Below are 22,019 nucleotides of genomic sequence, written 5' to 3'. Positions count from 1 at the left end.
GGGGGCGGGGCGGGGGGGAGGGTGTGTGTGTGGAGGAGATTTGACGCGATATTTTTTCTTCCTTTCAGGAAGGAGAGAGGGGGGCGAGGTTTTTGCGTGTGTCGGTGGTGGTTCGAGGGGAGGCGGTGCGAGAGGAGAGAGAGAGAGGGGGTGGCGTGGGGTATGGGGTACAGGGGAAGGATGATGGGCGGCCGGTGGTGGACACCAGAAGAGGAGGGCCATTCTTTCCCGGAACAATGACTCCTGTGTGTGTGTGTGTGTGTCGCAAAGGGATGCCAAGAAGGGGCTCGACATTCCACCGTCGCCACGCGTTCGCGCATCACAATCATGCACCAACAGACACACAGACAGACAGACAGACACCCGCGCAGAGGCACACGGACACAAGAGTCTCAGGCGAACGCTCATCCCTCAATAAACTGACCGACCCCCTCCCCACAATTCCCTTTCCCCGGATCACCACCACCAGGACACACCCCCACCCCTCCCGCAGAAAAAACCGAACCCTTTCAACCACCTCACACACATTTTAACAACCCCCCTCCCCTCTCCCTTTCCGATTTTCAGCACACACATATAATTATCATTATTTTTTTCAAGAATGCTTCCCCTTGTCACACTCTCTTCCACCGCCCTCCCTCGAACGATCGATATATACATATGATATATACATATATATATATATTTTGTGTGTGTGTGTGTGTACCATATACATATATATCGAAGCAGAACAAAGTCCAAACACCACCGAATCAGTAGCACCATTAAGTCACGATGATGTGCGGAGCCGAGAAGAGCACCGCGATGGTGGCTATGATGGTGAACAGCGTGAAGATGATGAGGCACAGCCTGTCGACGACCATGGCGGCGAACTTCCAGTCGTTGGTAACCTCCGCCGCCTCGTCTTCCTTACGGAGCTTGTCCGTGAGGACGCGGAGCTCCTTGAGGATGAGCGAGAGCTCGCGGTGCGGCCCCAGGCAGTTGTGCGCCGCGGCGAGCGCCGAGGGCGACTCCTCGGTGTGGTGGTGGTGGTGCGGGTGGTGGTGACCCACCACGGTGCCCCCGGGGCCCGCCGTCCCCGCACCGCCGGCGGCCCCGCCCGCCCCGGCCCCCGCCGCCCCCCCGCCACCCGTCACGCGGATGAAGCCGGCGGCGGCGGCGGCCGCGGCAGCCGCGGCCCCCGACGGCTGCAACGCGCCACCATGGCGGAAGTCGTCGTCGATGTCAAGCACGTTGGCGAGGAGGGATTTGGAAGATCGTTCTTTGAGCTCTAACTCCCTCATCTGGAGGCTCTTGCGAGAGTCCTGCTGACCCGGACGGCTCATCCGCAGGATCCAAGGGAGCCACTGGAGGAACACCAGCTTAATCTGCGCGGAGGAGGAGAGAGAGAGAATGGAGGACAGGTTAATGCATTGGCAGCCATTGATCGGGTTTAGCCGCCGGACACGATTCAACAGGGGAGAAAATTGCAACACAACACCGAATTTAGAGTAAGAACAAGCAGCCTTTTCTGCAAAAGCTGATGAGCTCATTTCCAACCGGTAGTTCTTGATTGACGTATATTTTTCACTAATGCAATACAATGAGTACATACCTTTTGAGCCACCAAACTACAGTGACAAGAGTAAGTAGCTGGTAAAATTTCTCTTCAGTATTACCCGTTTCTATTTTCCTATCCGCCATAAAAAAAATAGGCAATCGCAAAATGACTAAAGCGACACCACACGAAAAAGTCCGAAGTAAAATCGTGGAATGTGCTGAACAAATATGATAACGAAGTGTACTTCAATATGCCATATAATTTACTCTCAAGACGGAAAGGTCTTGGGCGGAAGGAACTTTGTTTTAAAGAAAAATGACAACTCCGATCTTCCAGACTGCATTGCTCGATTATTATTGTTCAGGTATTCTATCGTTTAAGGTAGGTTTTAGATGAGCATTTATTAAACATCAATGATTTTCTTTTCTTCCCCTAATTAATACAACCGAAACTTCAAATTAACCCAATTCTGCAGCATACTTCCTCCCATCATACCGTCCAACAACCCTATCCTATTCATTACCCCTTCTTCGTCTGCCTAATCGCCTTCCCTCTTTCACAGTCTTCAACATTCGATCGCCAATCGAAACGCTCTGCATCCACCCTTCCTGTCTCAATTGGATACCCCCAATCAATCCTCTCCCCTTACCCACAATTCCTTGTACTCATAAATTCGTTTGCTTTCCGTCCATTTACCATTTCCATCCACCTCCAAACCAACGTTTCAGAACTCTTTAATCTATGCCTACCTATCATCTTTTATCAAGAATCATGTTTCCACATCGAACAAAACCATGCTCCATATCAAACTTTAGCTAGTCATTTCTTAATGTTCTGAATCAACACCCCCGTCATTTGATTCCATCGTCCTTGTGAGAGCGTCTTAGATTTTTGCAATTCATCTCTTTATATCCCCCACCTCTTTGTCGATGTTTGCTCAAAATAATTCCAATATAGGTACTGTCCCTCATGCTATAATTTATGACCTATTTTAGCGATTGACCAAAACCTACCTCCGTCTCTAAAACCTCATTAAATTTGTATCGCTTGCATAGATTCTCATGCCAAATTTATCCACTGATTTTTCTAATGCGCTCAGAAATTATTGTACCTTGGCTGACTGGCTTACTAAAGCTTGATCCTGCGCAAACCTAACTAATTTTAGAAAGTCCCCATTAAATTCTCATTTTCAGTTCTTCTCAATGCTCTGTTATCATTCCCCCACACATACGTTTAAAATCACGCGTTGTCATGGTAACCCCTTCTCATAGCACTGTCCATTCCGACGTTCCATCCCCCACTCGCACCTGAGCAGTCTGAGACATATACAACTTTACGGATTAGTCTCCTATCCAACCAAACTACCCCTAAGTTCTGCAATATATTCATTAGTTTGTCCAAATTCACTCTATAGAATACCTCGAATTCTAAGTTCTAAGAATTCTATGAAAATACACCGATTCCATATTATGTTCCTCTCTATTCCTATTCTCATTACTGCAATGGTACCACGCGTGCCTCTTCTCTTTCTGAACCCAAACTGATCATCCCCCAAGTAATAATTGGCTCTCCTCTCCATCCTCTTATTCATGATATTAAGTATCACTTAAGCTGTGTGTAAAATCAATTTATTTTTTTGTAGCCCCACATAAGGCCTTCTTACCTCTTTTGAAATGGGATCTAACGCTGATCTGACGAAGTCTTCCGGCCAAATTTCTCCTTCATAAATGCTGCAAATTAGCCCATAAAAACTCTCCCTCTCACATTGTCCTAAACCTTAAGAAGTTCTACGGGAATGGTGCCTATCCTCAAGGGATAATTTGATTTCACTTCCCTTAATGCCCTTTCTTCCTCGTCATTTAGTAGGCCTGGACCTAAGCTATACCCGTCTACGTCATAATCTCTTTCTAAGTCCCATAGCTTGCTGGCCTAAAGTCTTTACTATATAGTTCCTCTTTGTATAATTTACATATCTCTTGAATCTTTCTTGCTTCGATTAATAATGTTCCTTACTTGTTGATTGCTTGCGCGGATTTTCTCGTCTCACTTCATTACAGTAACTTCTTGTTGGACGGCGCAACAAAGTCTACCTTCCTTGGTAAAATTTCTATATCCTCTCCCATTAAATCTTCCATCACGCTCCTACCACCCTATTACTTTCCCGCATCAGCTGATTATGTATATCTTTATCCTGTTTCTACCTAATTCTCTGTTGTTACATTCTTTCATTTTATACCTACCTTCCTTCCTAATCATCTCCACAAAAATGCATCGTTTCCTTGTCCTTTTAGTAATTACTTTTCCTACGTAAAATCACCCCCCCCCTGCGACTTTTTCCTATTTCCAAAATGCAAAAATGTGATGAGGGGACATCACTGCGAAGATGTGGACACAATTAAGTAAGAAACGACGAGACAACTAAAAAGCCTAACTGCCGAGGACTTCCAAGGGTGCTTTAAACAGTGGAAATGAAGATGGGATAAGTGCATAGCAACGAATGGAGATTATTTTGAAGGGGACAAAATCGATGTACTCTAAATTTTGCAAAATAAACTTTTTATGGCCACAGTTCGCATGTTTATTGGACAGACTTCATATATTTCCATTTTCCCTGATGTGATGCTCCTTTTTCGATATGTTCCCATTTTTCTTCTATTGTATCCAGCTCCCCTTCCCCACTCATTAATTTCTCTACTGCATCCTAGTACTTCTATATTTTCGTCCCTTTCAATGCCTCTACATTCTCTGTCCTCAAACGCCTTCCCTGTTTTATCCTCTGGAATCTGACTTTGTACTTCATTAGTACTATATTATGATCTGAAACCACATTCGCTCCCGGTAACCTGGGTGAATCAATCGAACTCTTCCTAAGATATGTCTAACCGTATTACATGTGTAGTCTAATTGATATCTTTATCTCGGGCATTTTTCACGTATATCAACGTCTGTTGTGGTGTCATGATTAGCCCCTGTCTCCTGCATTACTCTTTTGCTTTCTCCCCACGTTCATTCCATGTTCCCAAAATGTATTCCCGTACCTCACTACCACCTACCTTCGCTCACCGTCGCGTTCCAATCCCCCCCATCACTATCAAATGTTTCCTACCAGGAATACCTGGAGTTTTTCACTCTAATTGATCGTATTGCCTATTTTTTTCCTCTCTGTCATTCCTCGTTGGTATGCACACCTAAATAATGACCACGTTATCTAGTCTAGCTTTTACTTTTTTCTAGCTCTTCTACCTCACCCCGCACGGCCTCAAAATTTCTATATTTCCTTCCTCGCCAACCCACGCTTTATATAGTCTAATTTCCCTGGCATCGATAGTGTCCTAACATTCCAAATCCCTAATACATCTGGTTTGACCCTTTCTGATTCTTCTATATCGCTGATGTTTTCGATTCCGCTTTGAGAGGTTTTCGTCTGATGACGACTGCGGGGTACGCTGCCGGACACGACCCAGTGGGTAGAGTACCGTCGTGTCCAAGACTCATTATAATTACTCTGTTCATCATTTTGTTCGAGATAAATAATTTAAGTGGTTTACCGCTGCCGGCCTCAACAGGGATTTCAACGAGACATAATTAATGGAATGGCATCCCGATTGGCGACAGACGCCATTGCAGCCGCCTCACTGAGGGACAGACGCTGCGAGAACTATCTTTCGTCTGGCTCCTAACCTTCGACCTATGGTAGCATGGGTAACCCTACCAGGAGCAATTATCAATTCTCCTACTAGCAATGCTCTAGGAGACATCACAACGCACAAGCCCTTCCACCACGTCACCTTTGTAGTAAATGGCTGGAATCGCACAATCGCTCACGGCAAGACTCGTACATAATAATAATAATAATACTTTATTCATTTTAAAAATGGTACAACCATATTAAAATAATGGCAATTGGATGTTATACGTATGACCGCCACTTCCCAGTGTATATTAATTAATTTGTACCACCACGAAGAGAACGATAACTCTCAATGAATATATTGAATCATTTCCTTTGGATTAATTAAATTATGCCTCCAAAAATTGCTTGTAAAGAGATATTCACTACAAAAATCCCTTACTGAATTATAAGTTTCTCAAAATGGACGCGCACCGCAGAAAGGTACTCCAAATCTCAAGCGAACCGACAACAGAAAAATCTTTCTCGAATAAAATAGCCTTCGAGTAAATGGCGGTTCCTTTTTTTTGTTACTGCATAATGTTGTTGAGGATGATTGATATTAATTAAGGGCAGAAGGAAATGATTCAGTTTAAGACGTAAAAATAACACATCTTAATACGTGGAAAAATCCTTCTGCGCAACGCTGAATCAATTGCATCATTCACATCTTCTCCTCAGATTCACTTAATCTGTCAACCAACGCCTTCGTGTACAAGAAATATGTTTTAATTCGAAAACGACGACGAAGTAGGGAAATTTATTTTTTGATAATGAATTCATTTAGTGATGAATTATTTACTGGGAAATTAAATTTTAGTAAAAACATAGTCATCTATACTATCGCAATTAGCGTTCAATTAAAGTAATCTCGCCTCTCTATCATGACTCACAATATTAAATGACTGAATTTCTGGCGCCCTTTCACGATAGGTGAGTGCGGCCAGCTATTCTCTCGAATAAGAATTTGTTTCTTTGTACCTGTCATTTTCCGATGGGAATTTTGATATGTAGATGACTTGCATGGTACGGCGCTTAAATCCGGACAAGCACGTGTTTCCTCGAATGAGATTTCCTCGCCGGGTTAGCGAAACCTTCCACAGACTCCTCCGGAGCATTATACTCAGTCACTATATCATAAACAATTGATCTGGGGTACCAAAAGAATCGAAATATTTCTAAATTTAACGCCCAGCGCTTACAATTTCGATAGTAGCGGCTCTTCGATTGTACTCAGCACTTATACGTAACATCTCGGCCATTTTGAGGTTACGACTGTTCACTAGATGCCTATCGCTTTTAAGACGCCAATTATGACCTCCAATTCCTTGTCTGAAGAATAAATTGTTGAAGCTATAGAAATTAACATTTGAATGTTCATTGGAATTAAAGATGATAATATTGATAGTGCTTTTTGAAGTAAAGGCGTCCTGAATCTCAAGTAATGATGAAGTACCCAAGCCTCCAGTCATCAGATTGCGATTCACGAGATGGTGCATTACACCTGATTTTGAGCAATCTTGAAGGAGAAAAAGGAGAAAACTCTCCATCCATGATATTGATTTGGCTTACGGCCAAACAATCCTACTTCTACGCGAATGGGCCATTGATCCAAAAGGCGCTATGTAATCTCCAGAGTAATGGAGAAAGGCATTTTTAAATTCCTCTTTTCGAAATAGTTGAGTGTCAGAAAAAGAGAGGTTCTAATCTTGACCTCCTTTGCACAAGAGGGGCCCTTCCTAAGATGAAAGGGCGAATTTATTCTACTTCACATGCCTCAAAGTACTTATCAAATTATGCCATCAATCTCCTCTATCTTACTGATTCCCAGTTTTGCTTATATCATTATGGTGACTTCCGTTTCTTTTACTGATCTCTCAATGCCAAAGCATAGGATCTTTGAGGAAATTGCTTGATTGCCTGACTCAACACCAAAAGACGTGATGGATTGGGTAAAAATTAATCTAGATGGTGGCATTTATTGCCGATGGTGGTATACAGCTGTTCCAATTAGTTGTAATCTATTCAAATGATAAAACTAATTCATACATAACTATTTTGCTATTTAACTTCATTAACCAAATAAATGTTTCAATTAAGTGTGCTTCCTGTATTCGAATGCGTTTTTCATTGATATATATATATATATATATATATATATATATATATATATATATATATATATATATATATATATATATCAATGTATATATATGTATATATATATATATATATACATATATATCATATATATATATACATATATATATACATATATTTATATATATATATATACACATATATATAAAACCATAAACACAGTAATCAACCCGAAGGTCGGTTTAGTAGGTGATGGTAGTGATCACCCACTACTAAGCCCTATACGGCGTGTGAAAATTCACACATCAGGGTAGGGGGGCCAGTTCCATTCCCTGTGCCGGTTATGGTTTCCCAGGAAGACCTTGTACCCGAAAAATCACATAGCTTGGGTGTAGCTGCAGGTGCCCAGAGTGCCTCTCCCAGGAATCGAACCCGGGACCCTCCGGTCGGCAGTCCAGCTCTCAACCCACTGGACTACCACGACCCATATATATATATATATATATATATATATATATATATATATATATAATGTATATATTATATATATTAGTATGACTCCAAATATTATATTTTACTGTGGTTTAATGACACGAATAAGGTTAATGACATATCATTACTATGTATACAATGATTATTATTCAAGATCGATTTCAACTCATGTGTACCATCTATTAAAAATTTAATTCATGATGAAACAAAAAGAATTTTATTCGGATTCATAATATTACGTTCAAAAGCTGAGAAATTGATCTGTGAACAGTCATCCAGAGCACGAAGTTTTACAAGGAGCATATTAGCGTATGTTCACCCTCAAAATACTGGCATAACGCACCCCTCGTGGCAAGGGAGCAACACCCCGCCTCCTGCTCTCTCTCTCTCTCTCCAAACTGACCCACTTTGAAGAAGACTGCCTGGATTCGGGCCGCTTTTGAGGCACCGATTCAACCGACATCTAGCTTACGTAGATCGCGCACGCATGCTGAGTCCAGCTTGGGAAAAGAAGAATTTCTGCATCCAAGACCGCGATTGCAATGGACAAATATTACGACTGATTTGTATCTTCTTCAAAAATATTTCCTTGGTAATATAGTTTTTCGGTGATCTTGTACGACAGGTTTGTTTAAGACAGTTTTTTAAAAATAGGAGTGCCTTTTTTTAATTTTTCTCCTTTCGTACAAACGTTTTCAAATTGGCTCAAAAGCCAGATATGAAACATTTGTTTGCCATTAATAAGATATGTATGTAATATATACCCACGCAATTGGTGAAGGTGGAGAAATTGATAAATTTGATAACGGTGTTTCTCTAATAGCTCTTTATGAAGACGACAAAAGAACTTTGAAATGCGTTTACTATAACCCTTCTTTTACCACCCACGAGAATTATATTTTCAAGACGTTAAATCACGATAGTGTGCTCTTCTCATCAAGGAATTCGTAATAAAAATGCATAATTAAGTAGATTAGGAAAAAATCCTATGAAACCATTATTCATTCAAGATTATTTTCTTCATTTAAATTTTATCTCAAACCTAGACGATATGATAAACTAATTCCTAATGTGGCTATTTTACGTTGTTTTTTTTTGAGGAAATGTACGAATAACATCAAATATTGCGTTTTTTTCTCACTGCATATCCACACCAACCCAATCTGCCACAGATGTATCAAAATAGGATGCAGCTGATCAATACGAGGTGGCGGAGGGCGACTTGGCAAGGCAGATGGATAGAGGGCATGCTCCTCATTTCCAAATTCTCGGGTTTGTATTAGGTGAGAATTAAAAAAAAACGTTTTGCACAAAAAAATGGGGAACGAGTGACAGGCTATCCAGTGTTCATTAATGAATTCAAGAGCTAAATATGTATGTATGTATATATACATATATATATATATATATATATATATATATATATATATATATATATATATATATATATATATATATATATATTTACCCTTGTGATCTGCTCGATTCCGACTTCCCACCTCTCCTATATTCGTTCTTTATATGTGTTCTTATCCCTTTTCCTTATATCTATTTCCATGCGAATGAATATTTGTTCGCCATATTCGTATGGCGAGTTTTCGTGTTAGAATATATGTGTGTGTGTGTGTGCGCGCGCGCGTCTGTTTGCGCGTCTGTGTGTGTGTTTATACACACACACAGGCGCAGACACAAAAGTTTCTTTACATAGTTTTTCGCGAAGCAAACCAATCTAATCTAACTTAAACATCTAATAGTTTAATCTGAAGATCAGAAATCTGATTCCGAGTATCATAGAAGAATCATGGAACAGAGTAGGGGCCTGTGACAGAAGCGGATCTCCCCTGTTAACTATTAAAATGTAATTCAACAATAAAACGTAAAACTCAGGAGCTACTTATAAATTTTGTCATATTCCTTTCGACAGAACCGACAGGACTTCTGTGGAAACCCTTTGGAATGTTTTTTAATTAGCTTTTTTACATCGATCATCTGTAAAAAAGAACGATGACCCATTAATTTCAAAAGAAAAGATTAATGTGAACTGTGTTTAAAAGCTTTCGATGGATAAACACCCTTTATTAATTATTAACTACAATACTCTAATGATTTTATCTCTTACACGAGTATTCCCTGCAGTTATCTCGTTTTTGATTTTGGCCGTGAATAAATCTCTTGTTTAGTTAATTCTCTCTTCGCTCCTATTACCCTCCCACAATGACTCGGTCGGTTCCATTTATCGTACTCCTTGCCCGATTTTTCTCTTTATTTCAACGAAAACATTGCTCCCGTACACAGTAAGATTTATTTAACAATACCTGTCAACTTCCTGATTGTGCATGTCACAAATAATGCAGCTCCTAGCACATTCACGTGGGTAGTGAAGCCATGAGACCCTCTAAAACCTTTCAACGATTTCCCCAACCAAGCCTTGTCCCCAGTTTTCCACAAATGGCAATGACTAAACGGTGGCTCTCCTTTAAAATACGTGACACCAATATCAGAAGGCGATGCTCCGGGACATACGTACGACATACATCCCCTGCTCGCGCAGCGTAATCTGACTTTTGCCCACGTCTTGCTTTGTCCCAATTGAGAGGTTTGGGTAAGTTAATGTTGCTTTTGAAAAGCTTTTCCCCTTGGCTCATAATATTGGTTTATGTTCTCTGCGTATCTGCATACTTGGTTTATAAGTAATAGTTAATAGTTTTGTAGCGTTCTTGATAAGAGAACCATGATTGTTTTTCGACACTTCGACGCCAAGTAAAATTGTTTTTGTCATTTAATGAAGTGTGGACTTGGACTGTTTAAAGTCAGGATCGATGGATCTAGCCGTTCTTAGCATTCAAGATGAACGGAGACAAATTTTGATATATATTTTCAGAAGGGAAAACAGATTGAGAAAAGGGGGTGTGCAACCAATATCCAGAAATGAATTAAAGGTTGATTCTCTAGAGTTTCATTGCTTCCGAGTTGGGCAGAATCCCACTCACCTCACCGTGAACTGACCACGCGAATTAATAGCGTTACGCGAGCGCAAGAATTAAACGTCTCCGTCAAGTACCGTCATTAATATATCGTGTCGGGGGGGCGGGAGGGGGGGGTAAACCATTAATTCGACGAATAGATAGTAAGGAAAACTCAGACAATGAGAGGGAAAAACATCGTGAAAAAAAATGGTTGACCGTTAAGCGAGAATTATCAAAAGGTCTCGCGATCTAAGGACGATGAAAAAAATCGTTTAAATTTTGTTTAAATTCCGACAAAGGCAGCCGAAATTTGGGTGGTGGTTCGAGGGGAAGCTTGGGAGAGCGGGCCCAGGTTGTAGAGTCGAAAGGATAGGGAGAGAGGGAGGGAGGGAAAGGATGAGGAGGAGGATGTGGGGGACGGGGGGCGAAGCTTAACAGAAGCGGGTGGATGGGGACCAAGTTTAAAAAGGATCGGTCGGAAGGGCTCGAAGTGGGGGTGGGCGGGGGGGGGAGGAAGGGAGTTTTTTGAAAGGAGAGGACTTCAGTCGTGGCGGGGGGGGGGCAAGGCGAGGAGAGGAAGATGTGCACACCTAGTATTCGCCCCGGAATCTATTTGCGAATTAATTACGGCAAGGAAGGGGGAAGAAAAAAAGAAGTGGAGTGATGGAAGTGGGCTCGCTTCACATATGCAATATGTCACTCATTGACTGCAGGTTACGTCCCACAGTGGCGGTACTTGATGTTGGTGCGGTGGTGGGCGGGCTCCGGGGGGAGGGAGAAGGGGGAGGTCCGGGAAAGGGGTTGGTGGGGGGAGAAGAGAGGGAGAGAGCTTTCATGGCGATGGTGCAAGAGAAAGAGGGGGGGAGGACTGGAAGAGGGGATAGGCGTGAGGGGGGGAGCGCCTGGTATGCGAGAGAGAGAGAGAGCGAGATCAATACGGGCCGAAGCCACCCACCGGCCGGCGATTCCATCCACGGCAGCGGTGGAGGGTGCGGCGGCGGAGAGGGGCGAAGGGAGGGCGGGGAAGGGGGGGAAGGGGGGGGGGGGTCGACACCACGGGGAAGTTAAGGAAGGGGCGTGAGTGTGACTCGAGCGGGGCATGTCACTTCCTGCCGCACGGTGCGAGAGGAGGACCACCTTGTTATGCCGTGAGTTTGAAGTGTTTTCACTTTGAGTCACCGAGAACTGCCCCCCGTGAAGCCGACTTAATGATTCCCTCCCTCCCTGCCCACCACAACCCTCCCTTCCTTTGAGGGGACTAGTCCCGCTCATCCCCGTCACGGAGGGGCTGTCCGTCGGAGGGCGGTCGAAAGAATGAAAAGCGTATGTAATTCGGGGGATAGGGGGTGGAGGGAGGGGGATAGGCAAGGGAATCACTTGAATCCTCCTTCCGATGCCTCCTCTCCCGGCCGAATGCTTAGGTTAGGCCAACGGGGGGCAAATCGGAGGAGGCCAGGGGTAAATAGAGCGAGGGATGAACCGCGTGAGGTTGGAGGCCGTGGAGAGAGGTTCCTTTTGCCACGACCAGGCTCATGTGATAGCATGGCCGGTCACATCGTGAAGTGCTCTTTTGCTGGGATCGAATAAGTACATATATCTTGTAAGCAGACATACGAGGATCTATTAACCTGAGAATTTAGATTATTCTGTCACGATTCAATTGTAATTCTAGGTATTATGAGTCCAGAAAAATGGCATGCCACTCTTCTCCAATGCTCTTGCCTAGGTTTCTCTCTCCAAACCTCCCTTTATCCAAGTCTCTTTAACATGACTCTATGCTTGGCGGGGCTCATGAACGCAAGGTATTGTTTTAAGAAAAAAACAAAATCAATGAAAGATCCACACACACACTTTGAAATCCTTAATTTTCCTCTCTTGTTAATAATGGAATTCATGGAATAGGCAACGTGAAGAGATGAATTGGTAATAGAAGAAAGATAATTGCTTAGTCAAGGGCTAAAACTAACTGCAATATCCTACCATCAGGATGCATACTATATGACTAAGGAATGGTAAAGCATTCAGAATGCATTTTGGAAAAGTAATAAGTGTATCTAAATGGAGTTATCAAAGAAAATGTGCATCCAGAGGTGGGCACAAGGAGTAATACAGCTATTTTGCATCGATATAATCAATCTTTTTGCAGAAGACAGATTTTGAAATTGAGAAGTGATATAGAATCAATTTGTTTTAACTATGAGTGAAGAGAAGATAAGAATAACTGATGCTTAGCTACAATTTGAGTAATTCTGTGAGAATTCATAGCAATTATGTTTCATTCCATGATAATTATCATTAATCCATTTTTATGGACAATGATAAATGGTTAATTAATTCCTATAATTACTTTAAAATGGCTAGCGAGAATAAAATGCTATCCGATAGCAATGTTTCTTCTAACTACACATTTGCCCACAATTCATTTTAAGGTAATCAAACTGGAAAAGAAACATCATTACAAGTGGAATAACACTTGTGAATAGCTTTGCTGGTAATTTTATTTCGACATCTCCCTCAAAAGAAACAAAGCCAAAGGAATGACACCTCTCCTAAAACATGTAACACTTTCTTCTTGACCACTTGGTTTTGCTAATATTTCAACAGCGTATTATACCAAAATCCATATAGCAGTTTACTTCATTTTTTTCTGCTGAAACTCAAAATCAGAGATGACAATCCTCCTAAATTGAAACTAAATCTGGTCATGAGAAAAATGCTTGGGAACATTGTGTCAACTGCCATATAGCACTCAGCACCTCAGGCTACTATAAATGGTACTCTTTTATTAGTATCAGTGCAGTCATTAAGAAAAGAGTTGTATTAAAGGCACAGAGTGGAAACTTTTTCTTGTTCTAGTCTTTTTGTTATGTAGCATTAATCCGAAAACTGCACTTTCTGGTATTTACATCAGACTTCTTAACAAATGTATAACAATAGACACAATCACAAAATACCAAGCCCTAGGAGGAGGAAACCTACCGAGGTGGGAATCAAACCCCCGACCTCTGGGTTAGCCGGTGAGGGTATTACCCTGCCACCAGTGCTTTACTCTAAAAATGAATAATGTCAAAAAAACATAAGAGTGCTAATCTACCCACTTCCTAAGCTTTAAGGTTCATGTTCATTTCATGGCAATCGAACAACTATGTAGAAAATTTCTAATCTAAATTACCAGAAAGGCAATACTTCATTTCATAGTAACTCCAAAAAAATAATCTTCTCAGTGAAGAAAATATATCCTCAGCATAGCAGCAATTGGTTTTTAAAAGTGCATTAAAAAATTTATTTGAGAGCACCTCATCCCATTAATTCAGTTGGGGGGATCCCTTTAATGGCTATACAACATCTATGCTTGGATAAAGATTCGAACTTACATCTCCCTTGGTCCATTATGCAATCCACCAATCAAAATAGGTTTATATATTTAAGAACTTTTTAAATTGGTAGCATTGCCAATGGACCTCACCGCTTAACCCTATCTAAATATCTTGGCTAAGAACCCTTTTAACAATGAATAAAACTTTTACTGAAGGGGAAAGAAGTTTATAAAACGCAATTCATTATATATTGTATGCTCTCAATGCTGCTGTGGGAACAGACTGTATGCATTTGGAACTTTCAACCCATCACCTATCAATTTTTTTATTCTGGGAAACATGAAATTATATTAAGTGATTATTAATCATTCAAATTAGAAAAAAAGAAAAGTTAAGCTCAAAATTTTGTCCTATTCTTTGTAAAAATTGAGCATTCTTGATGCACAAAATAATTTACCCATCTAAATAAACTTTAGTTTGGTTAATATACCATAGATCCAAAAATTTCATATTTTATTTGATGCATTTCTAGAAAAAAATTAATATTAATATAATTGTGCATTTAAATATTTGGAGAGTCTCTTCAGATACTAGTATAGCTAAATGCATTTCTCATACTATTCTGTGGCATTAAATGATCAAAATTAAATGATCAGTGCCAAAGGATAAAATAAGTAGTAAGAAGTAGAAAGAAGTACAAATGCTTAACAAATCCACATTACAAACTCATTATATTGGAATGCTTTCTTATTTCAGCAGATTTATTGAGTATGTTAATTAATGAAAACAGTTCTTTTATAGTAGTCAATTAGGCATGAGTGAGAGAATGAAAGTTATTTGTGAAGGCAGTAAAGATTGAAGAATTAAAATGGGATATAAGACAAGGATTACAATGTGGACAACTTAAGGAATCAAAAGCGTGAGTTTCAGATTGGAGGATAACATGGGCCAATTCTCATTTGAATAATATCCAGAGGGAAGAATATTATGCTAAGACAAGGTGCTTAAATAGAGTAAAGAACAAAGTTACACTTACTGGAATGAGCAATTATGTATGTTGGGGAAGATGTACTTATGCCATGAAGTTATAATGATCTTTGCAATAATGACCAGTTGCCAAAAGCCATAATTACTGTATTCTTCACAGTTCATAAGGAATGTTTGTTGAAATGTTTGAGATAGTAGTTAATATATGATGATTTTTTTAAATTTTTGTCAAATTCAACTGTTTTAATTTCAATTTTACATAGCAAAGACTAATACCATTCTTTTACAATCAAATCATTACACGAAAGAAATCAGACCTTTTTATTGTCCATTTTTCTATTGATTATTGTGGATTGGTCATATATTCATTGAATAACTTTATTACAATACTAATTAATTAACTGTTTAAGGATAGTTCTATCTAAATGTAAACATTTTGTCCTTTGATTATGTAATCCACACTACCCAGTATTCATTTTGCTCAGTTTAAGTTAGACTGTAGACCATTTTCTGAAACCTTAGCTTTAAAAATGAATTTATTCTCCAAGTAGATGCATATAAAATAAAAATGTATGTTAATTATTTGGTTTTTGGAATTTTTGAACTATATAAAACAATGATATTCATTGTATACCAACATTTTCACACAGTTTTTAGAAAATCTATTCACAGGGCATCCATGAAGCTGAGCACTCTATGAAGAAAGAATGTTTGGATGGCGGTGTAGGGGTGGCTGTCAGTAAAGAGAGCGATGAATGCATTCACCTTGCAAAACAAATATTCTTTGAACTAATGAAACAAAGAGGGTGTGAACTACCAGCTCTGAGTTAGTAAGGTGCCCATCCTATAGACAATATTGATTGGCACCTTGCAAACACTCTGATCTAGCTACTCTCCTTATTCAGAAACAAATGAATAGTAATAAGAGAATACAGGAGGAATAATTGGACCATATAATAGCATTGATATGCATTCATGTATCACTGAACTTCAGGTCTGAGAAATTGTATTACTTCCTCACAGCACTCATATATGACCTACTTATTGCATGGATGTATCAAGGAGTTTGACCCTAGTATACTCAGCTCATTTCCCAAGGGTTAGATTCAGAGCAAGTACCGACACAAACCTTCACTTTATGTGGTTTCTATAATTCATTACTATCACAATTATTCATCATTTTCAAGCTTGGCAAAGAGATGCACTTATGCCAAAGAAATTGCTATATCAACAGTTTAGAGAGATGAAATGGGAAGGCATAAGATAGTTTGGATGGCTATGAAATAATTATCCATGTGGTTATTAAAAATGTTTTCCTATTTGTTATTATAACCATTCATTTGGGGAATAATAACAATCTCCAATGCATCAAGCAAGACACCCAGGTAAAAAATTGGATTCTTTGTATAAGAAATTGACTTTCAAGTTTATCTCAAATCATTCCAATAGTAAGGCTTCAGAGTAATTGAAATTAAATATATAATCAATCAAAATGTTGCAAACAAACCACTGACAACAAGTATTCTTTTCAATTAGAAACCTTCGCCAACAGTCTATTGTGACGCACGTGAAAGATGCCAGGGCTTGTTAGAAGATATAAAGGATAAATTAAAATTTACCATATACCAGGAAAAGATATTAAGAACCAAGAGAAGTAGCATAAGCAAAATCCCAGTAGAGATAAAAAATAGAGACCAAAACATAGTGTTAAAGGAGGGTGATCTCTATAGATGAGGATGAAGAAGGTAATAAAAGAATTAGATGGAATATGATTAATGCTGGTAAAATACACAGCAGAGAATATTTTCTACATTAACAGATGAAGGACTAGAACAAAGCCATCACTTAGAGAAGATGGAATGATTTGAAGAAATCAATTGCATAAATAAAGGAACATACCTCTATGTAAGAAATTTGGCACCGGGCAGAAATTGGATATTTATGAGAGATAATAGAAGAAAGAAAAATAACTATGCATAGAAGTATCAAAAAAATGAAGATATGTTGCAATGACTGAGAGCATTTAGCAAAAGAAGGTAAAAGACCAAATAATTGTGATACCTGGTGAGAATAAATCAGTGAAAACAGGGTGAGCAACAGCAAAACGCCATGTTAATATGCTGGTTAAGAGGTACTTTGGAGAATTAATACTGAAATTAAACAGCTTAACAATGTGCTATTGAAAGATTTAGATGCTGGGAATGCATGGAAGAAATGCTTGCATCATGGATCAAAGCCTCTGTAAAATATCTAATGAAAGATGAGAGAGAGGTTCATGAAGAACATTGAGAAGCAAATCTGTCAAAACAGTAAAAGAACAGGAGAAAAATAGGCATGAAGGGTTGATGAAGTTAATCCATTAATTACCAATTTGCTGGGGAGGAATGGTAAAAATATATACTGTTGGAAATACTCAATAATAATTAAGAATGGAAGTTTATTGAAGGACTTTGAATAGATCTAAATATTTGACATTCAAAAGTTAATGAGATAGTAGATAATCAAGAGGAAAGTAAACTTGGATTGAGGAATCCTGTCTCTCCTGTTTTGAATGAGATAGGTACATTTAACAGAGGAGAATGGGATAAGAGGAGAAAACATAGACTATTACTGTGTGTAGATGACAACTGCATGGTATGTGGTAGGACAGCAGAGAGGAGGTGGAATGCCAGAATGAGGATTTGGCAGATGAGTCTAGTCAATACAACTTGACATTCACTATGGAAAAGAGTGAAATTGAAATGGTCCAAATGGAGGGTGAACCAGATGGGCGATGCATCAATGCAAGCCTCCTACTTGAAAAGAGCCAGTCAGTTCAAATACTGGGCAGCTTAATGTCAGAAAAGGGTACAACTGATGAAGGAATTGCTAGAAGATTTTGTGAAGACTGTAATTGGCAAGACTCCTAGATTGGGATCATGAAACAAAGCATGAAGAAAGAAGAGGGCCAAACTAAAGAATCTAAAAGATAGAATTGAGGAGTTGTTAACATGATATGGATACAGAAAGAGGAAATCAGAGAATGCATTGGCTAGGAAGATATTTAAGATTAGAGTGCAAAATATTACACCAAGTAGAAAGTCAAGAATGAAATGGAAAGATACACTGAAAAAATCCATCAAATGGAGAGGAGAGGATTGGAGCAAGATTAAGGATGAGAATTAATTCATGACCAGAAAGTAGTGGAGAGATTTTTGATGTGAAAATCCTTCAGAGAGTTTGTCTGGATATTTGCATTCATATAGAAATGCAAGAGGCATTGAACCTTCATTATGGAACTGCATATGTGCATCAAAATAATAGCATGAAAAATGAGCCAAAATTTTGAGATAAAATGGATGGATGTCCTGCTGGAAAGAAATTAGACTCCAGGAAATAAGTTTAAATGAGGAAGCTCACTGCTTGGGGAGAGTGGGATAAAAGAAAAGGAAGGAGAAAAGGAGTAGAAAAATAAAAAGGGAGGAAACATAATTGCTAAAAGCAGTAGTTTTGCTGACAGGGTACTCTACCAAATATTTGGCTGTAAACAAGGAAACAGCATGTGAGGTGACAAACTACTAACCAGAATCATGCAATATTGGAATGGCAAGCCGGAGAACATTTTAAAGCAAGGGAAACCTAGTGATGAAGGTAGATGTTGAATATCAAATAGACAGTAAAAGAAAGAATAGGAGATATGCTGAATGATAAATTTAAGATGGGCAGTTCATCCAGAAAACTCACCAAAAATAAACCATATGGATCAATCTCAGCATGAGTTACAGAGAAATAAGAAATAATGAAAGAATAGAAAATGGAAGTGAGAGGTAAAAGGTTGAGTATGCTGACCAAATTAAAAGCAATACAAGTACATTCTGTTCATTATAAAGAGCCATAAAAAGTCATGGTGAAAACTACAAAAAACTATGATGTTTTCTTGTGTTTATGGTTTTAAATTTTTTGTCTCCTTTTATTGCCACTGTAACCTCCAGACTATCTTGCATTATGTAGTTACATATGCCTTCCTATATATGCTATGGTCACATGATGTAAAAGTCTCAATTTATCTCATGACCTTTGTTAGTTATGATATAAATACATAAAGTGAGTGAAGATTTGATTTGCACTGCCATTCTGCTTCCAACCCACAGAATTTTCTATATGACAAGAACTCTGGTCAATCTCATTTATTGTTTTTATCCGTAGCTGCAGGGTTTCAGCTTAAGTTTCGCATTCCCTAAATTTCCTTTTACTCTAGAAATTTATCCTTGTAATAAGAAATATTCCCAAAGAATGTAAAAGAGATTTCTTTTGCGGTGCTGAAATTGTTCTAGAAACATATATCAGAATCAACAGCAGTTACCAGCAATCACCCTATGTGCCCCATTGTTACTGGCCCATCTGCTGACTCATCATATACAAGTTATGTTCCTATTATCGAATTTTGGGTACTTCTTGCTTCCAAATAGGTATCTAAAATCAAAATGTACTAAAGTACTGAGCTGAAGACAAACCAAAGATACCATATAATACCTACATTTTAGCAGATGAATATGTATTTTTGCCAAAATTCCAAGATATATTAATGATTTGGAAAACACAAGCATGAAATCAGGAAGTAGTAGGGGAAATACAGTTCACACTATCAATGTCACAGCGGTAGAGTTTTTAATAGAACCAAAAAAAACTAAGGAGAGATGGAATGAATACTTTGAGGATCTATATAATAAAGTTATAAGCCAGTAAATTTAGAAAGAGAATATGATATATATGGGGATGGCTTAGACCCAAGTGTGTTGCAAGACCGAAAGGACATTAAGGGAATTGAAATAAAATAAGGCTGTGGGTATAGTAAAATTTCCATGGAACTTACTTAAGGGCATAGAAAAATGTAAAAGGGAGAGTTTTCATGGGCTAATTCATAGAAATTATGAGGGAGGAATTGGCCTGGTAGAATTTTTTGGATCAGTGTTAGTTCCCATCCCAATAAGGGAAAGGCAATTGCACCTGAAGATTATCAAACAATAACTTGATTTTACATACATTTAAAGCAGTACTTGGGATCATAAAAAGAAGGATGGATAGGAAAGATGATTATTTAGTGGATGATCTGTTTGGTTTTAGAAAGAGTAGAGGTATGAATGTCACCATAGCAGTAATGAGGAATATAGAATACAGCCACTGTCATAGATTTCAAGGTGTTTGATAGAGTAAATTGGGAAGTATCTATGAATGTATTGCAGAAGATAGGAGTTCTGTTAAATTGATCAGAGGGATAGGAATTATCAACACTATGCACATGTTCTCAGACTGAGTCTTAGAGTCTTGTACTACTCAGCTGCATGTAGTGGATGGAAGGTCAGAATGGACAGTATTAGGAAAAGTGGTAAGGAAGGGGTATCCATGATCACCCATGATCTCAAGGCACAGTTTTAGTCAGCCAAATAGCCAAAGGGTTACAATCATTGCTGAGCACATTAAAAAAACCAGTGTGATAGGTATGGGATATTAGGATAAAAACCAGAGCTGATAGAACAGTTTACATGTCTTGGACCAAGATGGTGAAAGTATTAAAGATAAGAAGAAGAATTGAATTAGGCAAAGAAGCTTTCACAAGGTAACTGATAGCAGAATGGTTGATTTATGATGCTAAGAAAAGACTCATTAAAACTTTGATTTTGTGTCTTGTGGAAAAATAGTCATAGGAACAAATTGATGGGCAATAATATTCAATACTTCCACAAATTGAAGCCTGAAACCAAACAGTACATATAATAGGTAGGCATAGATTGGAGGCTATTGAGATGTGGGTGTGGAGAAGTTTCGTGAGGGTATATAGATAAAAAGTAAAATAATTGAAGAAGTGCTAGGTATAGTGAGGAGGGAGAGAGGATTTCTGGGAAAATTCAAAAGAGGCACGAAAGGAGGGTTGAAGACTGTGGTAGAGGGGAGAATGTTAGAAATGTGAGCTTTGGGTAGGAAAAGGATAGGCATGTTGGATGGCATGAAGGGACATAGATGTGTGTGGAGTTGAGGAACAGTTTAATGTAGAGTGGAATGTCAAGTTGTGTCTTGTTTGACGAAGCCAAGAAAAGTAGTGATATTAATTATGTGCCCTTCCAAAATCTACCCTAAATTTGTTGAAAATTTTTAAAAAAGACTCACTTGGTATGTTTGATGATATTTAAATAATTAATATGAAGTATCTCATTTAATAAATTGTCTTTACATTTTACAAAATAAATAAGAATACTGACAATTTTCATTAAAATGAAATTACAAAATATGAAAAATTTCAATGTGAATAAATGTATAATTTTTGTATAAAATACTCATATTTTTGCATTTATGCTTTTTAGCAAAAAAACAAAAAGCATTTATGATACTTTTCCTAAACTTCAAAATGATAAGTCAGTACATACATTTAATTCCATTGATCATGATTTTTAGCACTTATACATACCTAAATAAAGGAATAATTACTAATGTAGGCTGTCTCATGTCTAGATAATATATGTACTATTGTAATCTAAAAATCTACATTTGAATTTTATTGTGAACATCAATTAATACTGCCATATTTAAAATAATTTTCATAGTGTTGGGTGTCCTGTAATGAGTTCATTAACTTTTATCTTCTTCCATGTTGAAATAATATGACATAGTTTATAGGAGGATATTTAAATGCTAGCAAACTTAATATTGATGGGTTTTTATGACAGTTTGTTTTGAAAAATACAGGATACTTAATTTTCAAATACTTAGGCATTCTGGTACATATTATTATTATTAAGTAATCTGCCGGCTAAGATAGGTTTTGGATGGATACAACAACCAAATAAATACTTTGTGACTCCTAACAAAACACAATCCAGCAACCTACTGTACATCAGGGCCCTCTTCATCTCTGTGTACTTCCTTCCTCCCTTCATCCTTTCCAACATCCCTATCCTGTTCCTGCCCTTTCC

General features: G+C 38.6%; 1 protein-coding gene across 1 annotated transcript in view; it reads right to left on the bottom strand.

Moving 5' to 3' along the window:
- Nucleotides 1-503: 503 nt before the first annotated feature.
- The window catches only part of LOC139687496 (neuronal acetylcholine receptor subunit alpha-7-like), a 152,817-nt gene continuing 131,301 nt past the window's right edge, over nucleotides 504-22,019 (bottom strand). The window contains exons 10-11 of the mRNA XM_071584685.1: nucleotides 1,181-1,367; nucleotides 504-1,042 (exon numbers count right to left, since the gene is read on the bottom strand). Of these exons, the coding sequence (XP_071440786.1) occupies nucleotides 765-1,042; nucleotides 1,181-1,367 (465 nt within the window). The 3' untranslated portion in view covers nucleotides 504-764. The remainder of the gene's footprint in view (nucleotides 1,043-1,180; nucleotides 1,368-22,019) is intronic.

Source organism: Hetaerina americana, unplaced genomic scaffold, assembly GCF_022747635.1.
Source record: "Hetaerina americana unplaced genomic scaffold, ioHetAmer1.1.p SCAF_1, whole genome shotgun sequence".
Classification (NCBI taxonomy): Eukaryota; Metazoa; Arthropoda; class Insecta; order Odonata; family Calopterygidae; genus Hetaerina; species Hetaerina americana.
This window is presented reverse-complemented; position numbering and strand designations above follow the sequence as displayed.